The following is a 22220-nucleotide window of genomic DNA, read 5'->3' on the forward strand; positions in this document are numbered from 1 at the left end:
TTCACTATATATTGGGATAATTAACACTTATAGTGAAGATATTAACTTTTAGAACCTTAAGGATAAAAGATCTTGAACCTCCACCCCCCCCCCAAAGAATTGTCTGAACACCTAAACTCTATAATCCAGTGTTGTTTTTCTTTTTTTTCACTTTTAGTGGACAAAAAGTTATGCTTAATGTAAAAAAACATCTCTGGGAACAATGTTTTACTTTGGGGGTGATTTTTTAAATGAGATAAGGTTTCCATTTCTGTTTTGTTGCTTTTGTTAACCGAGACACATTTGAAAAAAAAAAAAAAAAGGAAGTCCCTCAGTCGTGTCTGACTCTTTGTGATCCCATGGACTATAGCCCATCAGGCTCCTCCTTGCATGGAATTCTCCAGGCAAGAATACTGGAGTGAGTTGCCGTTTCCTCCTCCAGGGGATCTTCCCAATCCAGGGATTGAACCCAGGTCTCCTGCATTGTAGGGAGACTCTTTACCATCTGAGTCACCAGGGAAGCCGCTGAGACACATTTGCCCCACTGCCAAATAGCTTACTTAAAACAAAGAAAGATGAATTAGGCTGAATGTGAAAGGTAGTCTCTAGTGTTGAAGAGCGTGAAGAAAATAGTGAGTTCACAACTTTGAGAATCCATATTAGTCATGCAAATTTCCCCTTGCAAAAATGCCCTCTTTTTCATCTCTTCTCTTCCTCTGTCTCTTTCTCTCCGTATGTGTCTCTGCCTCTTCCTCTCTCTGTCTCTCTTTGCCCCTCTCACTGTTCCTCTCTGCCTCTCTCTCTCTCATTTCTTCACTCTGATTCCCTCTTCTGTTAGTTTAACGCACTCTGACAGAGCACAAGGCACCCACCTAACTTCTGTAATGGAATGTGGACGTTGGGCTGCAGGGAACAAAAGGAAAGAAAATCATACTTGTTGCAGACTTAAAGGCGATAAGGGTTCTTTTTAAAAGAAAATGTCTGCTTCTCTGTACATGCTTTTCTGCCTCCCTCTCCACTGCACTGACAGACTGAACTGCGGGAGGAAGAAAGTCTGTTAAGGAAACATCTTTTTGGCTCAGGCTTGTGATGAAATAGATGGAGCTATTGTTATGCTCTCCCAGCTATGTATATGCGGCAATATTGTGCACATTCTAGTGGCGTTTTTCTAACAAAGGCAAAATCGAATTAGATGAAAGTGTTTTCTCAATTTGTTTCTCAGCTCTTCATTGTTTGCAATAACTTTTCTTTCTTCAGGTGACTTGGGCTCAGTCCCTGAGAAGGCTGGCTGAGCCTTAAGGCAGTGAGGGAAGCCATCCTATCGCTCTCAGCTGGCAAGGAAGGAAATGCCCAATCTTTTCATGTCAGCCTCTTGTGGGGTCCATAAGGAAAACTGTTTTTTAAAAAAAGCCTATTTTCTCACTTTCACTCAAGTTCCTAATGCCAAGAAGCACCTAGGCAAAGAATAATAAGCACACTTTCTTCTCACTAAGGAATAATTGTGTGTGTGTGTGTGTGGTGTGTGTGTGTGTGTGTTTATGTGTGTGTGTGTGTGTGTTGCTTGATTGACTAATCTGGTTATTAATGACTTTAACAGGAATGATGAAGACCTTAAGCTCTGCAGCATAGGTGTGCATATTCGAAAGAATTTTGCCTTTTTTTTTTTTTTTTTGACATGCGAAAGCAAAAGGGAAAATCAGGTTCTACCACCAAGGAGAAGTAACTTCTGTAGGATTCAAGTACTTGGTCCATGTCTTTACTGTACCTATTCTCAGGCTTTCTGTTGAATGAACATTCAGGATTCCAAACAATGGGAGGGGGATGTATCTGTTAGCACTCACGTACCATGATGCCTTTTGGCTTCCATGCTCCATTTTAATTAAGTGCTATTTTTATTTTTCCCCTCTGAAAACCAAGGCTGCTGGAGAAGTGTCTAAACACTTATATAAAGTGTGGAAGAAGGTTTGTACATGGAGAAAACCTGCAGGAAATCTGGGAGTGGGGTGGGAAATACCAAAGGAAAAGCCTGCATCCTTCCAGTTTTGTCAGACCAGTAGCTCTCTAATTGCAGTTTAGAGGCGAAATTCCACGTGAAGGGAGAACATGGGTTGTTGAATATGTTGCCTCTCAACAACATTGCCTGGGAATTGAAACAGACTTGAGATGGATTAAATAATGATGGATTAAATAATGATGGATTAAATATTTCCCTCTAGATTATTTTTGTTTCTCCTGGGTAGGACCAGTGCCTGTTAGGACTAAAAGCAGGTAAGCTGCAACAGAAGCAGACATTGGTCCATTTATATTCTTTCTTGACTCTAAATATTTTTTTTCCCTAAGGGGGAAAAAATACAATAGATTTGATCCATCAGACTAGTCAGACAGGCTAAGGCTCCAAAGGGGCCAGGATATCTCCTTCAATGTCACCACCGCAAAATATATGAACCATTTTCAGAAATTCCCTTGTATTACATACCATCTTCATTTTATGCAGAAAAACAAAACCTTGTTAGAACATATTGTTTCATAATTTGCTTTAGAACCACAGTTATCAGAGGACAAAAACATTAGAGATTTTGAAAAGGAAATGAGATTGTCTTATAAATCATAACACCTACTATTTCACAGCTTATTGTACAGTATTATGTTGTCAATGAATGTGCACAGATTTATTATAGAAGCAAAAGTGAGACATTACAAACATTCTGAGCAGGAAAACGTCCCAGCAATATGCAAACATTGTCTTTCAATCTATCTCCCTCAAACCACTTGCTAAACTACCTGCTGATTGACGTATGGACCTTGAATTACTCCAGGTTGTTCAACGTGAATGGTTTTGTCAGGTTCACTTTCATCTTTTGAATTATGAGTTAAGTCACAGAAAGTGTAAACAGCTTCTCCCTGTAGTCAGAAGCCTTGTCTCCCTTTTGGGGCATACTCAGATGAGCTCCAAAATGTCCTGCTTTTAAGTTTAAATAAGCACAGGTTTAATAACCTTGTTTTAAATTTTGATGAATCAGGCTACCAAAGGCACAAGAAAGACAATCCCATCTCCTCTATGCTAATACATACATGAACCTAACCGGTACCCAGAAAAAAAGCTTATTACACTAATCCAGCTTGAGACTCCAGGCATTTTCTGCAATGTTGAATTAATTCAAACCAAATATCCTCGGGAATGAAATTCAGGTCCTGAAATTATTCTCAGGGGAGGGGACTGTCCTTTATTTGTCACTAAACTGCAATAATCGCCCCCACTTCCCAAGGATGCACTTCTTGGCTTTCCTCCATGCCTCTGTGCCTCTTCCTTCTGCTGACCCATTGTTGCCACGTTGCAAGCTGTATATACTGTGGTGTGCTGTTTTGTGTTATGACTGCTCATCAACAATTTGTAGTAATCTGAGCGCTAGCACAGAGACCTGCTGAGACCCAACCAACACACTGTCTTCTCCCTACAAGATTCCACCTTACAGCAGAAGGATTCACCCCCATTGCATTCACTTTCCAAAAGCTCTTCTCTACACGCTGATGCTTTTCAGTCGAGAACAGTCTGCCTGAAGTTCTTTCCAAGGAAAGGATCTGGCGGTCTTTACAAAGCTCATCACTAAAATATATGTTTATAAAACTCATCATATACGAAAGAGAGTCACCTCTTTCCCTTAGATACTTGATTATGTCACTCAGCAATTTTGGATTTTGAGTTTACGTGAATCACACACCAGGTTTGAGAGATGGGTCTTAGTCACTTTCTGAGCATCCCTTTGTCACACTACCTTTTTTAAAAAGGACTTGCTTAATTGCATTTAAGTCCTCATTTTCAAATGCTTTCCTTTGTTGTCCTAGATGATAAATGACTGCTCCCTCATGCCAGTTTACAAAGTGAGAGAAGACAGGACCAGACTATTTAGTTTTTGAGTATTCCTCCCCTCAAGTAATTGATCCACCTTCCGCTGCTTCTCACTGGGAAATTACTGCTGACCACTTTTGCTGTACAGTTTGAAAACTAAGGTTCTGCTTCCTAGAGGCAATCCTCCAGGGTCGGAGGACAGGACTGAAATGCTAAATATCTTGGCACCTGGTTAACTGTAGCCCTCCCACCAGTACTTAGTGACTGAACAACAACCTCCCAGCACAGATGAATCATGGGAGCTTGCTTTTTCAGAAAGAGACATTTGTTAATGTGTTATTTTACTTTAGTTAAATAAAAGGTAAAGCCAGTTGACAACTTTGATTTAAAAGACACACACACCCCTGTATGCAAACATAGACACTCTACTTACTTTGCTGATTAAAATGTTTGAAAATACAAGGCTGAGGTCATTCAAACCTCATATGTAAACTCTCCACTTCCCATGAATCGCTTGATCTCTACTGTTTCTTGATATTCTTTTAGTCTAGATTTGAGGACACTTCTGATACACCGACAGTAGGAAAAATTCTTTTTCTTATTTCGTGGAGGAAAGTCTACACTGATCGGTACTTTGGGACTCATTAGGTTACAAATGCAGCAGCAATGATATCATACCTTCCACACTTTTTCATGAGGCTGGTAAAAGAAACAAAGCCAGATGTTAAGCTGTGGGATGTATTTGTCTACAATGTTGCAAGGCCAATCAGCCCTGCCATTTCAAATATTAGTGTAAATCTTTGAAACACTTGACTTTAATAGAAATAAGAGTTACTGAGAACATACTTCACTACTTAACAAATTGGCTAAAATGCAGTTATTTTCTCCAGCTTTCAATATTTAATTAAAAATTAGGTTCCCCTCTCCCCAGTGCCTAAGTCAAGGTTTAATTAAAAACACAGCAAGGGCCCAATTGAAACACAGTCTTCGTAGAGTTAGAATTCAACTGTTTACAACGTAAAACATAGTTTTGGCTAAAAATTCATAGACTCCCTTTTGTAGTTAGTCTGAGATATATTTCCTGGAAGCAAGGGTCCCTGCCCCAAAAAAGTGAGAAGAGGGGTGGAGTTTAGAAGAGAGGGAAGAAAAAAAATTTTCCCTTTATCTTGAGTTCAAAACCAGACAAAGAAAAGTAAAGGTTCTTTTGACCAGCAGGCACGTGTTTCATGCATTCTAAGTGATGGATATTACACTTGATCCTGGAAAGACTGAATGGTCATTAAAGGTGTTATCCTACAGCTTAATCCTACCTCTAGTACTCTCTCTGCACACAGGATCAAAATACTTTCAAATGCAAAAACTACCCCCAAACCCCATTTACCTAGACCTGTCTCCTTTTCACTATCCAACTAGCCCTTATTAAGTATAAAAAGAAGACAGTGAAATTGAAATAGTTCACATCAATGAACAAATCTGTAATAATCCTTGAAACTACCTCAAAGAATTTATATTTCTAAAAGGAAAATTTGTTGAGCTAAATGAATTTTCAGCTGCTGCATTTGGTCAGTAAATCTAACTAAACAAATAGAAAAGGAAAGAAGCCTAACATTCCTACAGGTAAAATTTTATTTAATCATCAGAAGAGTTCTATTGTCTCCATTTTACTGGTAGGGAAATTCACTTCCCCAGGATCACACTGCTGGTAAATTGCAAAGTTAGAATCTGGACAAGAGTCCATCTGAAGAGCTCATACACTGTCCAGCCAGCCAAATGTCCTCCCAGTGGAAGAGTATATTTAGAGATCAAGCTTGGGTCTACCCTGTCTATCGCAGACCGCATCCAGGTATTGGTGTTCCTAAACTGTCCCTGTTTTTCATAGCTCCTTTATCAGCTTATAAATTTCAAAGAAAAGGGATTTCACTAATGATTCCAAGTTCTTTCATAACAGGGCAAGCTTAAAGAAATTACTGGAGCAACCATTTTTATGTCCTTTATTGTGAACATTCCTTTATTGTTAACATTCATGCAGCTCTTAACATATACTAATACTTTCACATGCATTTACTCATTTGATGGTCTCCACAGCCCTATAAATTATTTTATAGGTAGAGATCCAGAGCTCAGAAAGGTTAGCATCTTGTCCAAGGCCACCCAGCAACCAGGTTTGCATTCCACCTCACTAGGCTGTCAGAAAATGCTTCCAGAAGACTTCAGACAAAGAGCCACTTCCCTAAGGCCCTGCTCCTAGATTGCCCCTAGAGGCAGAACAAGCCAATCTACTTCTACAGACTCTAATAACCCAAGAATAAGCTGGCCATGGGAGGAAATTGGGGTTACCATTTCTTAAAAGAACAGGAGGCTTCACTGACTGCCAATCACAATGGTTGGTTCTGTGACAGAAAGATCAATAAGCAATAGAAGTAATACCTTCACTAAAGGCATTCATGGTCAAGTGGAAAAACAAGACAGATAAACAGATGATAATAGAAGAAGGTCCGTAACAGAGGCACAATGGAGGTACAGACAGAGTTCTACCAGAGCCTACAAGAGACACCCTCACCCAGCACTAGTTCCTCAATGATAGACCTATAGAACTTGGTCTCCTGCCCATTCGCACGTATTGTTCTATTTATCTTTCCCTTTTAGATGCCCAGCTCCTTCAGTGTCCATCCTACCTCTTCCATCCCATTTGTCATAAGTTTTAAAGGCACTGATGGTAATACTTTGGCAACACAAGATCTGTATCAGTCTAACGTAAGCTCCACCAGAGCAGATCTCTTTGTCTCTTTTGTTCCTTGCTACGTCCTCCAATGCCCAGAAGAATCCCTGGTTTATAAGTCGGTGTTCAACAAATACGTATTGGAAGAAATTCTGATACTCATTTACTAATTCTTAACTTAGAAAAGAACACTGGACTTAATAAATTAAAAAGACCTCCCCTACCTCCACCCCACATAGCACAGATTTTCTGTTCCATGTACGCAGTTGTTCCGTTGTCTTGTTTTCCCACATGTGGTAGCTTCCCCTGTAATGGTGCCCTGGTGTCCTCTTCCAAGACTATGAGCTTTTGTGCCCATTCCTGGCGTAGAAGGGGCCTCTCTTTAGCATAAAAGCCATTGCTGACAGTCGGCAGCCTCTGATGTGATGTGTTCTGTGTAGATTGGGATTTGGAACTCCAACAGTGGGCTTAACATGACGGACGGCAACAAAGACAGGTCCAATAATATCACCGATTCTCTTGCCAACCGAACACTCATCGTCACCACCATTCTGGTAAGTTGAGTCTGTGGAATCCAGGGCATCTGATCGGAACTCCTACTCTAGACCATGAAGGATTCCTCAGCTATATTGTTCATGCCAACACCTCTGTCTGTAAATGTCTATTTTTAATTGGGGCACTAAAAGCATATATTTACATCTATCTGTAGTGGACGGAATTATCCACTTTCAGTGTTGTTCTGAGCTCTCCAATCTCCAGTCCACGCTCAGCGATGAAATGCTCCACTCTCTAGACCTACCCAGCTGGTTACCCTTGCTCTCTGGCTGCTGGTTGGTTTCAACCAGGGGGAGACTCTGGTAAAAGGCCAGGGAGGTGGATGGAGTAAGAGATGCAAGGAAATGTCTTCCCCTGCTTCCCAGTGGTATTGTCAGAACCTCTGTCCTTCACAGCCACAGCCTGTCTCCTGTCACTGATCCTGTTTCCATACTCTTCCTGCGTTGCACACATGGACCACTCTTTCCTCCCTTCCTGCCTTAGCCCTAGCCTCTAATTATGTTGGTCACGGGTCTTCCCGGTTGGCACTAGTGGTAAAGAATCCACCTGCCAATGCAGGAGACATAAGAGATTTGAGTTTGAGCCCTGAGTCAGGAAGATCCCCTAGAGGAGGAAATGGCAACCCACTGCAGTAGTCTTGCCTGGAGAAGCCCACGGACAGAGGAGCCTGGCAGGCTACAGTCCATAGGGTTGAAAAGAGTCAGATCCGACTGAAGCAGTTTAGCACAGAGGGTCGACATCCCACTATTACTCTTACCACGATCCCTGTTGGTTGCTTTTGAAGCAGGAGACAGATGGGCTCCGGGTTAGACATTTATAACCAGCCTTCTGTTTACGGGACTTCCCAGGTGGCATTCGTGGTAAAGAACCTGCCTTCCAGTGCAGGAGATGTAAGAGACTTAGGTTCAGGAAGATCCCCTGGAGGAGAGCGTATCAACCCACTCTAGTATTCTTGCCTGGAGAATCCCATGGACAGAGGAACCTGGAGGGCTACAGTCCACAGCGTCGCACACAGTCGGACACAACTGAAGCAAATTAGCATCCACGCATGCACCCCTGCTTACATTTCATGTGGCAGGAAAAATGGGCTTCAGGCCTGACCCTTAAAACTGGCCTCCTGTTTGCATTGTCTGAGACAGGAAATCAGTGGGCTCCAGGTTAGGAATTTACATTCAGCCTCCTGTTTGCTCTCTGAAATGGAAGTAACAACAGAAGCAGGGATAAACACCCAGGCTTTGTCTCTTGTGGACACATTAAGAGAGTAATCATGTAGGAACAGAGAGGGACTAAACCTTGCCTGAGTAAAGGATCAAGAGATCACATAGGCCCTCTCCTTGGGGCAAGGGAGACAGTATACCTGTGCATACAGGCTCCTTGGGGATCAAAATTCAGGGCATGCCAGGCCATAATAAGTCTTGCTTCTCTCCTCCCAGATGCCTTTGCATGGAAATCCATCTTTTCCAGGCACACCTAGGGGAAGGTCCTGAGACAGATTAGCTGGTGAGGGGTGGTGGTGGAGAACACAACTGGCCTGTGGGAAGACAAAGACTCAGAAAAACTATCCCTTTATAAAGGATAAAACCTTTATAAAGGATAAACCTTTCTTGCAAAGAGGTTCCCAAAGACACACCTCTCTTGCAGAGCTCACCCATGTGTCTTTCCGCTTGCACACTGCTTTTCCAATAAACATTTTATTTTTCTCTTTGCCTGCCACCTCCTCATCAGAATTCTTTCTTATCAACATGAGCGAAGCCTGGGGTTTTTGTCCTTAGTTGCTGGACTCTGTGGTCTAGCAATTAGGACTCCTGGTCAGGGAACTGAGCTCTCTTCCAGCTGATGCTCACTGCTGTGTGGGTCCAAAATAATCACCTTGGCCTATTCATTCTTCTGTACTGCTCCTTTATTAACTGTACTCCTTTGTTGAAAGAAAAGTGAAAGTGAAGTCATTCAGTCATGTCTGACTTTTGCGATCCCATAGACTGTAGCCTACCACGTTCATCCATCCATGGGATTTTCCAGGCAATAGTACTGGAATGGGTTGCCATTTCCTTCTTCAGAGGATCTTCCAAACCCAGGGATTGAACCCCGGTCTCCTGCATTGTAGGGAGACGCTTTTCCATCTGAGCCACCAGGGAAGTCCTTTCTTAGCTGCTCTTTGAAAGTCTGCTCTCTGTTGCAATCCTATCATGCCCCATCCAGCCACTGTTCACTCACAGACTGTTCTTCCTCCCTCTTTGCTCCTCCCTAATCCATGAATTGTGCTTCCCAGGTGGCACTACTGGTAAGGAACCCACCTGCCAATGCAAGAACATAAGAGCTGTGGGTTCAGTCCCCGGGTCAGGAAGATCCCCTGGAGGAGGACACAGCAACCTACTCCAGTATTCCTGTCTGGAGCATCACATGGACAGAGGAGCCTGGTGGGGGACAGTCTATGGGGTCTCAAACAGTCAGATAAAACTAAAGCAACTGCGCAACTTAGCACACACGCAATCCAAGAAATAAATAAGAGTGGCCGCCTCTAAAATCATCCCTTTTGGACATTCCTGTTTTGATTCATTCCATCATGTGAAATTTATTTCTGAAACAGTTTCTGAGCATCGTTCATCCAAAACGAAAACGTTTTTTCCGGTGACTAGTTTCTCTGCAACTTTCTCATGGAAATATAGAGTTTTCTACTTCTATCAGTTTGTTTGAGGATAACCCTAAACATACAGGACGGATCAGTAATGTAGTAACTATTTTGATTTTAGAAAATAAAGTAAAATTTTACTTAGTCAAATGAGAATTAATAAGGCTGGAGATATGTAGTTGTAAGGAAATGTCCTCATAGGATAGGGGATTTATCGTATAAGCAAAGAATTTACCAAATGAGATCTCGGAGGTGAGCTCAAATAAGAAAATGTAACTGATGATGAAAGGGGACATCAAAGCGGTCTTTGAATAAGATATCCTGAAGGAAGCCAGGAAAAATATGTAAATAATAAGGGGAGAGTGAAATTGAGATGCAATTTAGTTGAAAAATGAGAAAATTGAAATATTTAGAGTACTTAGTAGACAAGACATTTGAAAAACAAGACAATATATTTGCTGATTTAGATTTCTTTTTGTAAGTAAGTGAAACTCATAGATCAAAGCCAGGAGAGTGGGTGGGTCTAGCCCTGGAAGCTTAGGTGTAGGCACAGCTGGAAACCAGACAGCCAGACATCAGATCCTCCACTGCCTTCTCGGCTAGACCTAAAGGTTAAACGTGATCCTGTCTCAATCACACCGTTTACTCACAGTTCTGCCCTCAGCAGTGGAGGGGAAAAAACTCTCAAAGAGAGAAGAGGGAGAGAAAGTAACATATGAAGTGTTCTATATTTATAGAAGATGCACAAAAGATGAGCTGAGTAAAGGCAGAAAGGGAAGTGACTGTCTTTAGAATTCTCAAATCTTAAAAACCGTTTTCAAATATTTTATATCTTCTGGTTGTTGTTGGAGCTCATGTAAGTAAATCCTGCCTTTCATCATAGCAGGGTTCTGCATGTGATTTGTTTCATATAGGAAGAACCCTATGTGATGTACAGGAAATCTGATAAGCCCTTGTATGGAAATGACAGATTTGAAGGATATTGCCTGGATCTATTGAAGGAATTGTCAAACATCCTGGGTTTCATTTATGATGTTAAACTCGTCGCTGATGGGAAATATGGCGCTCAGAATGACAAAGGAGAGTGGAATGGAATGGTCAAGGAACTTATAGATCATGTAAGCAAAAATATATCTCCTACACTGTGGTCTTAAGTGTCTAAAAAATGCATAATGAGAAGGAAATGAAAAGAGAAAGATGTTTGAGTCAGAGTCAGAAGGCATATTTTATTTTTTTGAATCATAAAAATGACCTAAAAAGTGGGAGAAAACAACCTATAAATGTAGTTTCCTTACTTAGGAGGGCAACAGGGATAAAAATTGAGGATAAAAATTTATGGGCTCATCCTTCATATGGAAGAATAAATGTGAGTGATTCTTAGATTAGATAAGGAGTTCTGAAGTTTGCAGCTTGAAGCAAAATCTCATCAACTAATTTTATGACCAAGTTGCTCATTTCTTATTTTTCTCACATGTCCTTTTCTAAAGAGATTTTTCTGTAATTTTTTACCCTCCATTTAGTTCCAGAATGTGTGTGTGTGGAACACATATATATTTGAGTTTAACACATATAATTTTGAGTTTGAGCAAAGGCTGAGAGATGGTGAAGGACAGGGAAGCCTGGCGAGCCACAAAGAGTTGGACATGACTTAGCAACTGAACAACAACACATATATATTCGAGAAGGAAACGACAACCCACTCCAGTACTCTTGCCTGGGGAATCCCGAGGACAGAGGAGCTTGGTGGGCTACAGTCCATGGGGTTGAAAGAATCGGACATGACTTAGTAACTAAATATCACCTGCCATACATATACACATGTGTGTGTGTCTGTGTCTGTGTGTGTGTGTGTATGTTTCACACCTTCTGGTTTCTCTTTGGTAACAAATACTATTTCATAAACATAACTGTGTAAGTCAACTGTTTTTACATCAGAGTTAATCATCATAGAAGCTTCTTGTGTGAGAAGTTTTTGGAGTTGAGAATAGGAATCAGGAGAACCAGGCAAAGTCCAGACATTCTCTCGGAAGCTAGACAGCTAAAGGGACAATTTCAAACTTGCTTTTACAGAAGGCTGACCTGGCGGTGGCTCCTCTTACCATCACCTACGTGCGGGAAAAAGTCATCGACTTCTCCAAACCCTTCATGACCCTGGGCATCAGCATTCTCTACCGGAAGCCCAATGGCACTAATCCAGGGGTCTTCTCCTTCCTCAACCCCCTGTCTCCTGACATTTGGATGTATGTCCTCTTAGCCTGCTTAGGAGTCAGTTGTGTACTTTTTGTGATCGCAAGGTAAGTTAGAGAATCACTGAACTTTCAACAAATGCAGCTCAGTCTCAGGCTGACCTGTGTGCTCTAGAGGTAGACAGAGATCATGAATGTCAAAGTATCATTTAGTTTTGCCTGATGTTCTGTTCTGTCATGTTCTCCCTCATAAAAGCCACTCTGTAAATGAATATCTTCTAATTATTTATACAGGTAAGTAAGTAAGTAAGTGAAGTTGCTCAGTCGTGTCTGACTCTTTGCGACCCCATGGACTGTAGCCTACCAGGCTTCTCCGTCCATGGGATTCTCCAGGCAAGAATACTGGAGTGGGTTACCATTTCCTTCTCCAGGGGATCTTCCCGACTCAGGGATCGAACCTGGGTCCCTCGCATTGGAGGCAGACGCTTTAACCTCTGAGCCACCAGGGAAGATATTTATAAAGGTACTTTTAAAAAATAGTAAGAGCACTAAGTTTTATACTAATTTAATTTTATCAGTATTTAAAGCAATATACAATGGTTATTTACCCATTTTCCATGAATTATATTGCCACAAAAGCCATAGCTAAAACAATTTAACAGGAAGAGGAAAATGGTATACGGATACTTAACCCCTGAAATATTTGCAAATAATAAGCAAAATAGAAAAAGAGTCAGCTAGAAACTGTTGTAGCAAATAAAAAACACTGGATTAAATAAGATCATGGAATCTTCCAGAATAAGACAAATACTTTGAAAATTGTATAAAATTTATTTTTAAAAAATTAGTTAACAAGAGAATTCTAGAAATAACTATGAAAAGGAAAGATTAGCTACACATACAATCTGGAGGTATGAAATATTTGTGCTACCCTGGTGATTCTGTTTAGATTTTATTTTCTGAAATAACTCTACATTTAACCATTCTGCTCCACACAATTTTTTAAAGAATTTTATACCATTCAATCGATTGTATTTGTCTAAATACCTTTGATACTGAATTTGAAACACAGCTGTTTTATCTTTCTGTTGCCTTAAACAGTTGATAAGCCTGGACAAACCATATTAAAAAAATAATTGCTTTTTTATGTCCTCTACTCATTTTCAATCTTTTTCATCTTTCAACAAAACTCAGTGTATTTTTCCTAATCAATTTTTGTTTTCCCTCCAGGAATTTCTAAGAGAAATATTTCTTCATCCTAATCCTTTGTCATTGTTCACTGTATGATTTTGATTAATGCCGGGTAACTCTCTGGCATAATTATAAAGAAAACTTAGAAAAGTAACCTAGCTTAGAAAGGTCTTACAGATCCTTTGCAGACACAGTCAAAGCAAATTAATGTGTGCTTTTGCATATGAGTGAGACACATTCAGTATGAAATGAATGTTTGGAAGTTCTCTATACCTCATAAACTATACCATTACCAAACCCTAGATTGTTTTCCAAATTTTGTCCAGATATTAATTTTAAATAATTACCAAAGCTTTCTTTCCATGTGTCTTACCTCAGAAAATAATATAGTGGCAGTATGTAGAGTGATATTATCCTTTGATAATACCTAATCAGTGGTTCTCAACTAGGAGAAATTTTATCCCCCAGGGAACATTTGACAAGGTCTGGAAATAGCTTTTGATTGTTACAGCTGAGGGTGGGGGATGCTACTGGTATCTGGTAGATAAGAGCCCAGGGATGTAGCCAAACATCCTGCAGTGTGCAGAGCTGTCCTGCCTCCTATGACAAAAACATATCCCCAAAGTGTCAATAGCATCAAGTTGGAAAAACTGTGCTCTAAATAATTAAAGATGATATTGCTTTGAATGTCTAATTTTCAAAGACGAATCACTTACCTTTGGAGGTGCATGTCTCATTACTTGCTTCTAAGTGAAATACATACTGCCTTAGAATGGTCATTTGATAAATGATTACCGTAAGGTGATGTGCCGTCTGATGATAGTTAGGAAATCTTTGCTGGCTTGATGTTCCATTCCTCTGTTCGGGGCCCATACCTGCTGGGTGCTTTTAGGACTAGTGGGGCAATCCAAGCAGCAGAGGGAAAGAGAGAAGTGAGTTTCCATATTCCCCAGTTCATTGCTTTATCTAGGCAGAGATGCTGATGAATAGAATAGTCAAGACAATGTTGATGAGCAAGCAATTACCTCATTAATCACACTGACTTGACCCAAATCGGCGAAAGAGAAAACCATGTCAACAGCATCCAGCAGTTCTCACAAACAGACAATTTCAAAGTATTTGTTTACATTTGACCCCAACTGTGTCTCTAAGTTCCCTTATTTTTCCACCAAACGAATGTAGCATTAAGTAGCTTTCCCTTCCTTATGTTATCTGTTCCTCTGTAAGCTCCTGGTAATCCAGAGCCCTACATTTTCTAACTTGACTCTCTTTCAATGAAGAAAACAGCCTCCAGGACTTCCCTGATGATCCAGTAGTTACGATTCCATGCTTCCAATGCAGGGTCACAGGTTCAGTCCCTGGCCAGGAAACTAAGGTCCCATATGCTGTGAAGCATGGCCAAAAAATTAAAAGAAGCAGCCTTGTTTCTCCCCCAATCAGTACTATTTACTCAGGATTCCTACTCACCAACAGTACACTTTGTAGACCAGTTTTTTTCTTTATTTAGCTTATTATCCTTATCACTCCCTTCTCACTGTCTTTCTTCTCACTCTGGGTCTTGGGGAAGTGGAAGTATCAGACATCAAATGCAACCTTTCACACAGCATGGTGGTAAAACATTAAAAAAAATTTAAAAAATAACTCCCTGCAGTGCACAGGTGCACTGTCACGGGGACTGCATTCTCAACTATATTCATGTTCCCCATGCCTTTGAATCCATTTCTGCTTCCAGTTCATAAAGCCACTAAATATATCTTGGATGTGATTCCCCAAGACAAATCCTGGTTAAATAAGTGTGCCGATTCGCTTTGACTTCCAGAGACCATGAACTTGGTCTGAGACCATGAACTTGGTCAGTCTGCATCAGTAAGCTAAGATGGGAAATGACTTTCTGATACCACCTTAGTGGTTTGCATTCATAGTTAGTGAAATAGAAATGAAAAATAGTTGATCTCCTAATCACTGTTGCTCTAGAGAGGCTTTTGAATTTGTGTTTTGAAGTATACACTTTCTTGTCCTTTTAGAGGGAAAAATAAAGCTCATCACTGCTTTTGGGCTTATGTTCTCACTAGACAAAAGCTTACAAACCATTTGCTGAACTGAACTGATTTATAAAGTTAGACAAACTAAGGAAAACCATACAAAAATTTTTAGTTACTATGTGCATGTTACAAATGTGCATGTCAGTGTTTTTGCTTTGCGATTGACATTTGCTAAATTACTTTTTGTAAAGTATTTAATCCCAAAGAATTATGTCCATCATGAACATACAATTTAGATAGACTGAATATCCAGAAATAATGTCTGCTTACATCTTACAATTTATGTTTATCTTCTTAAAATGGACATTTTTTTAATTTGGCTTCTGGCAAAGAAAAATCAAGAAAACCTTTGACTGTAGCTCTACGATTATGCTATAAACCCAACCAGTTACATTACAAGATTGAGAGCTTTCTCCATTAAAAGATCTCCCTCTTGTTGATGTAGCCTGATATCCATTTTCAGTCATAAAAAGAATTCCTTAATTAGAAGTCTTCAGTATTTTATATCTTCCATTCAAGTAAAACCCTGGCATATATGAACATGAAACCAAAATGAGCCTCTGCATTTCAGTATAACTCTTTGAGATGCAAGTTTTGATGTAAATTCTAAGCACATTTATCCCTTTCTCTGTCATTTTACTAAAACTGGAATCAGGTGAGGAGAGCAGCTTCAGAATATCATTGGTACAGGCCATGAATTAATCTTTCTACCAGGCTTCCTGGTGATGACATTGCTGTCACACTGGCTATCTTTAAGCAGACATTAGGAATTTCAAGCTGAAATATCTGCATCCAGGCAACAGGTAGATCTATTGCATTATGAAAAGTCAGTGTGCCACAGTACAGCATCCAATCACTATTTAATATTCCTCAGTCCACACACTCTCCAAGTCACTCAGAATCCCAGAGAGAAAGAATCTAAAATATCTCTGCCGAGCAGGCAGAATTGCATTGCTGTTTGGACAGTTTTCTTTTTTGCCATAGAAAACTAGATTAATTGTTCACTTAGAGCTGCGAAGTCTGAAATACGGAAACAGGACCGAGTGAGATGCAGCATTCCAGAGAAAGAAGTGGTGGGTTCATTCATCAGAGCACATACAGGGGAGACATGCCAGAATATTACAGAGCTGGTGGTGGCCAGGTTTTATGAGCTGTTTAGAGAAACTTCTGCTTTTGAAGGCATAGCCCTCCTAATGTATTGCAATTAATTTTCTTAAATTATTGTACAAGCACCAATGATACTGTTTAAGTAGTGGCATTTTTACCCTGTGTATTGCTTCAATTAGTAGGCTCGTTAATATTGGTATTGGGTTCTTCGGCTCAGCAAACTTCTATGGTTATAAGAGAGTATAAATTCAAATTTTAATTATACTGTTGAAACAGTAATTAAAATGTATTGGCATGGCATTGTCAATTAAAGCTTTATTCATAAGCTTCGCAGGAAACTGCACTGTGTGCCCTGCAGCTGTGGAGAAGGCGCAGTAATGAGTTGGATGCCATTATTATGGGATAAACTATGAGGCTGTTATCCTAGCCTCCTTGAGACTTGATGAGGAGACACTGTGTACTTTTCAGAAGGTGTCTGCAGGTTTAGGGAATGGTGTTTCATTAAGAACTATCTGCCCACTTCCTTGTGCCTGATTCAAAGTGTGCCCCGCTTCTCGCTGTAGATAATGTATTCACCTTAACACCAACTCTCCACCATGTGTCAGCAACCTGCTATTGTTTACTGCTGAAACCTATGGCTGGAGAGCATTCCATATGTTCGCACTGACTTTACTCTAACACTCCTGCTTGCATTAAAAGGATCCAGTGGCAAATGGCCTAGCTTTCGGTGCTAAGGACTACTGCATTTTAAATCATTTCCAGATCGCTTTGCAGCGCATCTGCTAATGTCTTTTTGGGAAAAATAAGTGCCCCTAGGAAAGAGAGTCTTAAAAAAGAACCATAGAGCATGGAGCTCCTTGGGCTTGTAGAGGTCAGGCAGATTTTTAGAAAATAGAAGAAGAATATAAAATCCTTTCAGCCCCTCAAATTTTTATTTGAACACAACTTAGAGATATCTGGACTCTTTCTTCTTTAAAAATAAGGAAATTGAAGCCAGAGAGTTTAAATTACTTATTCAAATTTGACTTCCTGACTGGCTAGGGCTGGCGATCAAGTGGCCACTGTTCACAGTTGTAGAAACGATTCAGAATGAATCTTAGAGGAAAGTCTGAACCTAAAACTGTCCATCCAGACATGCTGCGGCCTTAACATTAATGAACTCTGATGCCTGGGCCAGGGTACTTCTAAATTTGAACTTTATCTCTTCATTTAAAGATTGGGATTTTTATTTCCACACACTATCATAAAAGTATCAAATACACCTCAATCCAGACCTTCTTTTTGTTCACTAATCGTTTGAAACTTGCGACTCCTTTGATGCGTTATGAAATCACTAGACTACATAGACTCCTTTGATCTGTCAGTCAATAACCCTTGAAGTCCGTTGCCCCTCTGTTTCGTGTCTTCCTCGGCACCTAGTGACCCAGAATCTTGATATCACCGTTGGTATGCAACTGTGTGTGTTACTGTCATTGCTACTCTGTGGGGTAAATACTTGGGATGAGTGACCCTCCCTGTGCAGTCCATCTAGTTGTTCAATAAAATGGAAATGAGTGAAAACTGAGAAAAAATCAGTAGACATGATCCGAGGAATATGGTTCCAGCCAACCAACGGGCTTTGCCTAGAAATCAGAAGACTGGTAGATATAATATCTAGAGTCTCCTTTGCACTTTGCCTACCAAAGCTGTAAGTTTATGAACATGGCCTACTGTGTGGTTTGACACGTCCTTCATTCACTGTTGGGTGTTGTGCCTGGTTCAGTGGATTTTTGCTGGTGCCGCATGAATCTACCTCATGTTTACAGACTGTTTCTGTTAACTACTGCAGGTTTACACCCTACGAATGGTATAACCCCCACCCATGCAATCCTGACTCAGACGTGGTGGAAAACAATTTTACTTTACTAAATAGTTTCTGGTTTGGAGTTGGAGCTCTCATGCAACAAGGTACAAGGTTGCCCATCTTTGTCACACGCATCCCACGGTCTGCTGACAGGCTTTTATGCTGGTAAACTCCACCAAGAAGACAGGGGGTAGGCTAAAAACCAACTCAGTAGTTAAAAAGATAGAACCTGGCTTCCTAGACAGTTCTAAAAATAAAAAAGACAAAAATATGACAGCAACAGAACTCCTTTGCTACAGATATAAAATAAACTTCTATCAAGCAACAAATATAACTTTTCATAGAGGGAAGGAAAAGATAAATTACCTTAGAAATTGTTTACAAACTGACATAGATGGAGATATCTATCTTTTCCTTTTCAGTCATAACCTCACAAGTTACAATTTGAAAAGGGCTAAAATTTGAATCCTTTGAAAATTAGGTTGACTTACATCCTTCCAATAGATGACAGTCCCTAAAACTATCACCTAATTACCGCTCTGACAAACCCTACTGGGATTCATCTTAGCTTCCCAGTAACTTTTTACAATCTCCCTCAGTTTGTAACCATAGCAACAGTAAACTGGAGATGTTGGAGGAAATAAAATTCAAACCACAGAAATGTAATCTATTTTGTACATTTTCTATGATTTGAAGGATTTTGACTTTGTGGGGAAGGGAGGAGTGAGTTGTTTTAACCTTTGGAAGAAATCCAACACTTCTGTGGATTTTCCTCAGCTTTGATTCCAGGCGTATGGTCTAGAAAATACTTCTCAAGATTAAATGCATTAATTTAAGAAAATCATCAGTCACAGATGCTGTTGTGTTTGGAATATCTCCTTATTTGACAACAAGCTGCAAAATAAATTGGCAAAGGAAATTTCAACTAGGATATATATTAAAGATGTTTGTTACTTAGGGGTAAGCCCTAAGGCTTCTCAGGAGGGACTTGTTATCATGCTACTCGAAGTGTTTATATTGTGTTTAAAAATTCCAAGGAGAGAGAACAGGGTTTCTAGAGTGGAAACATCAAATAATTGAACAAAGTGAGTAAATCATCTCAACACACAGTTAAGTATAGTTTATTCAGGCAGTGCAAAGTAGGTGTAGACCCAGCACCTGATTCACTGGAAATCACTTGTGTAAATTTAGAGCATAAGACAGAACTATAAATCCCACAGGAAAACTCATTGGATGACATACACTGCTTTACCAGTGCATTTAGTTTTTAAGGCATTTATCTTGTGAGCAATCACTTTCAAAGAATGAAAGAGACTTCCTTCCTTACCAGTAGCTTGCCTTCCTATGCCATTAGAATAGAAAAATATAGACTTGGGTTTCCTAGAGTATGCAGCACGCCTGTGCAGGTATATGTGACCGTGACTGCCTTTTGTCATATAGTGTTATTGTTGTTCTTTAGTAGCTATGTTGTATCCAACTCTGTGACCCTAGGACTGTAGCCTGCCAGCTCCTCTGTCATGGGATTTCCCAGGCAAGAAAACTGGGGGGAAATGTCATTTCCCTCTCCAGGGTATCTTCCTGATCCAGTGATCGAACCTATGTCTCCTGCATTGGAAGGCAGATTCTTTACTGCTGAGCCACAAGGGAAGCCCATCATATGCATATACCCTCCCCCTAAATTTCTCTTTTATACTCTACCTGTTTGGAGTTTCCCATCATCCACAGCAAACCGTGGGATGCAGTGTCTGCTAGTTACCACGACCTTGGGTACATGACAGTCAGCCCCAACCAGACTCTGCTTGTTTTTCAAGAAGTTTAAAGTATCTGTCAGGTGAAAAAAAAAATATTATGATGTACAAATTTGCGGTACTGGTGACTGTTCGTGCATTTGTCCTTAGCATTGGACTGGGTAGCTAACTTCTATATTGACTGTTGTGCTCTTGCTAGCAGAAGTTTGTCGCTGTACTCAATTGGAAACCATTTTGTTTAATTTCTTTTTTAATGTGATGATCAGGCTTTCTCTTTTCTACAGAGCGTGAGCAAAGTCTGGATCAGGATTGGCTGTCATGTCTGCCGTAAAAGGCACTAAAGAGACTTCAGCAAGTATTGTCTCTCATCCCAGATATTTTCTGATGACGTTTCATTCTGCTTTTATTACTGTCATGATTTCAACCTCTAGAGTTCTGACCTTTAACAAATCATCTCGACTTGAGTGAAGTCATTTCTACGTATATCAGTTAACAATGAGAGTTATGAAAGTCAGAAGACTGTGTGAATTTTTTTCAAAAGATGAAGTGTTGAGAAATTCATACCATCTACCAAGGGTTTAAAATGTAGTATGAGTAGGTTCCTATTAATTATTTTTAATTTCCATGACAACTTCATTCAAATGTATAAATATGATTTATTTTAAAGTGTGATAGATGTAAATTTATTATTGCATGTAGACAGTTGGTTATCCATCTGTCTGCCTAGTTTTCCTGCCATATAATACACAATTATATGAATAATAAATTAAAACCTGATCTTTTCACAAACGCAAATAAAATAAGGATAAATTCACAGCAGAAAATCTATACCTATAAGCTAAGAAAATATATCTACTAACTGTATTACCTATTTCCTATGGGTATTTTATGAAATAAATGGTATTTTAATGATAGCCAACTAAAGATCTAAAATAATATCACACTACCACGAGGCTGCTAGATCAATTCAGGATGAAGATATGAAACTTGGGCATTAAACATACACACCTATAGCATATAAATCCCATTAAACTGCAAGATTACAGCAACAGCAATGCACTGTCTTACTAAATCCTTAGAAGCAATTTGATGAAAACTGTTATAAATCTGTGTAACGTTACACACTCAAATTCAAACAAACAAGCAAAAAAAAAGAAAGAAAAGACACAGTGAAGCCATTAACCTCATTAAAAGAGAATAAAGTACAAAGAATAGCTTTAGAAGAACATAGCTAATTCAAAGCTAAGAAATTCTGCCAACATTTATCTGCAAATCATGAGCCTGGAGCTGAATCTGATTTCATGAGCAATATTTGCATTTGTTTACAGATTAACCTTGAGCATAAGTGCATGTATTTGTAGATAGGTAAACTCCAATTTCCCTTTCTATCTTAAGCCATTAATGACAAAACTTCAAGACAATCAGAACAGTGAAAGACTCCTTTAAACCAGATAACTCACCTGCTGAACTTCACACTTTAGATTTAACTTAGGGTGTTTTCCTTTCACTTCTTAAGTGGTCCGATAAACTCTATCATTTCTCCGAATTTATGGAGAAAATGCTAAGAGAGAAGCAATGGTGAATTTCAGGCAAGCAGATTAACCAAAATCCATCCATGGATCAATACAATTAGGATAAGGGCTGCATATGCCTTTCCGCTCCTTTTGGTTCTGCTGCTGGTTTTATAAACTTCCATAACTCAGCTTGATCAAAAGTTTTGAGCTAGAGAGCTTTCACAAATGCTTTTCCTTTGCGTAGGTAAACTTTGCCTGTATACCCTTTCTTCAAGATAGAAAGATGTTCTTTCTTTTTCTTGGTAAATACATTAAATGCCTCTATATTACCTTTTTACAAATAATCAGGAACCATCTGATAACACCTAAAATGAGTGTTTTTAACAAGAAGGGCCCCTTTCCACCTCCAAAACAGCCAGTCTTTGAAGTATAATTAAATTGTACTTTATTTGAGGACAAAATTGTGCCTTTTCAGTGAATATATTATTTTCAGTTAAACAAGAATCAACATTAAAAAAATAATTTTGACTTCAAAAATAACATAAAATAAAAGAATGATTCATCCGCTATCAAGTACAGTTGTGCCCAATATCATTCTGATTTAATAAAACAATGTTTTATTAAATGCATGTGATAAATAACATGATATGTAAATCTTTTGAAAGTTTCTCCCATTCTTTAATATTAGATAAAATGTTAATGTTAACATTTTAAAGCTTTCACTGTTGTACAACCTAGAACATTTTATTCCACACAATAAGATGTATATTAGAAGTACAAAAAGCCCAGAAGTCTGAGGATTTTTCAGCAAAAACAAGCAACTAAGCTGTTTATAAATTTTAGTCATAGACTATCTCAGG

General features: G+C 39.4%; 1 protein-coding gene across 6 annotated transcripts in view; it reads left to right on the top strand.

The window, feature by feature from the left end:
• GRIK1 (glutamate ionotropic receptor kainate type subunit 1) overlaps nucleotides 1–22220 on the top strand; it is a 467772-nt gene that overhangs the window by 401871 nt on the left and 43681 nt on the right. For 3 of the 6 annotated variants that reach the window (XM_042229760.2, XM_042229778.2, XM_042229785.2), the window contains exons 9-13: nucleotides 1897–1941; nucleotides 6986–7099; nucleotides 10644–10847; nucleotides 11800–12023; nucleotides 18084–18202. In XM_042229760.2, the coding sequence (XP_042085694.1) occupies nucleotides 1897–1941; nucleotides 6986–7099; nucleotides 10644–10847; nucleotides 11800–12023; nucleotides 18084–18202 (706 nt within the window). The remainder of the gene's footprint in view (nucleotides 1–1896; nucleotides 1942–6985; nucleotides 7100–10643; nucleotides 10848–11799; nucleotides 12024–18083; nucleotides 18203–22220) is intronic. The other 3 variants (XM_027978475.3, XM_027978483.3, XM_060403828.1) reach the window with 1 other exon arrangement.

The sequence above is a fragment of the Ovis aries genome, chromosome 1 (genome assembly GCF_016772045.2).
Source record: "Ovis aries strain OAR_USU_Benz2616 breed Rambouillet chromosome 1, ARS-UI_Ramb_v3.0, whole genome shotgun sequence".
NCBI lineage: Eukaryota > Metazoa > Chordata > Mammalia > Artiodactyla > Bovidae > Ovis > Ovis aries.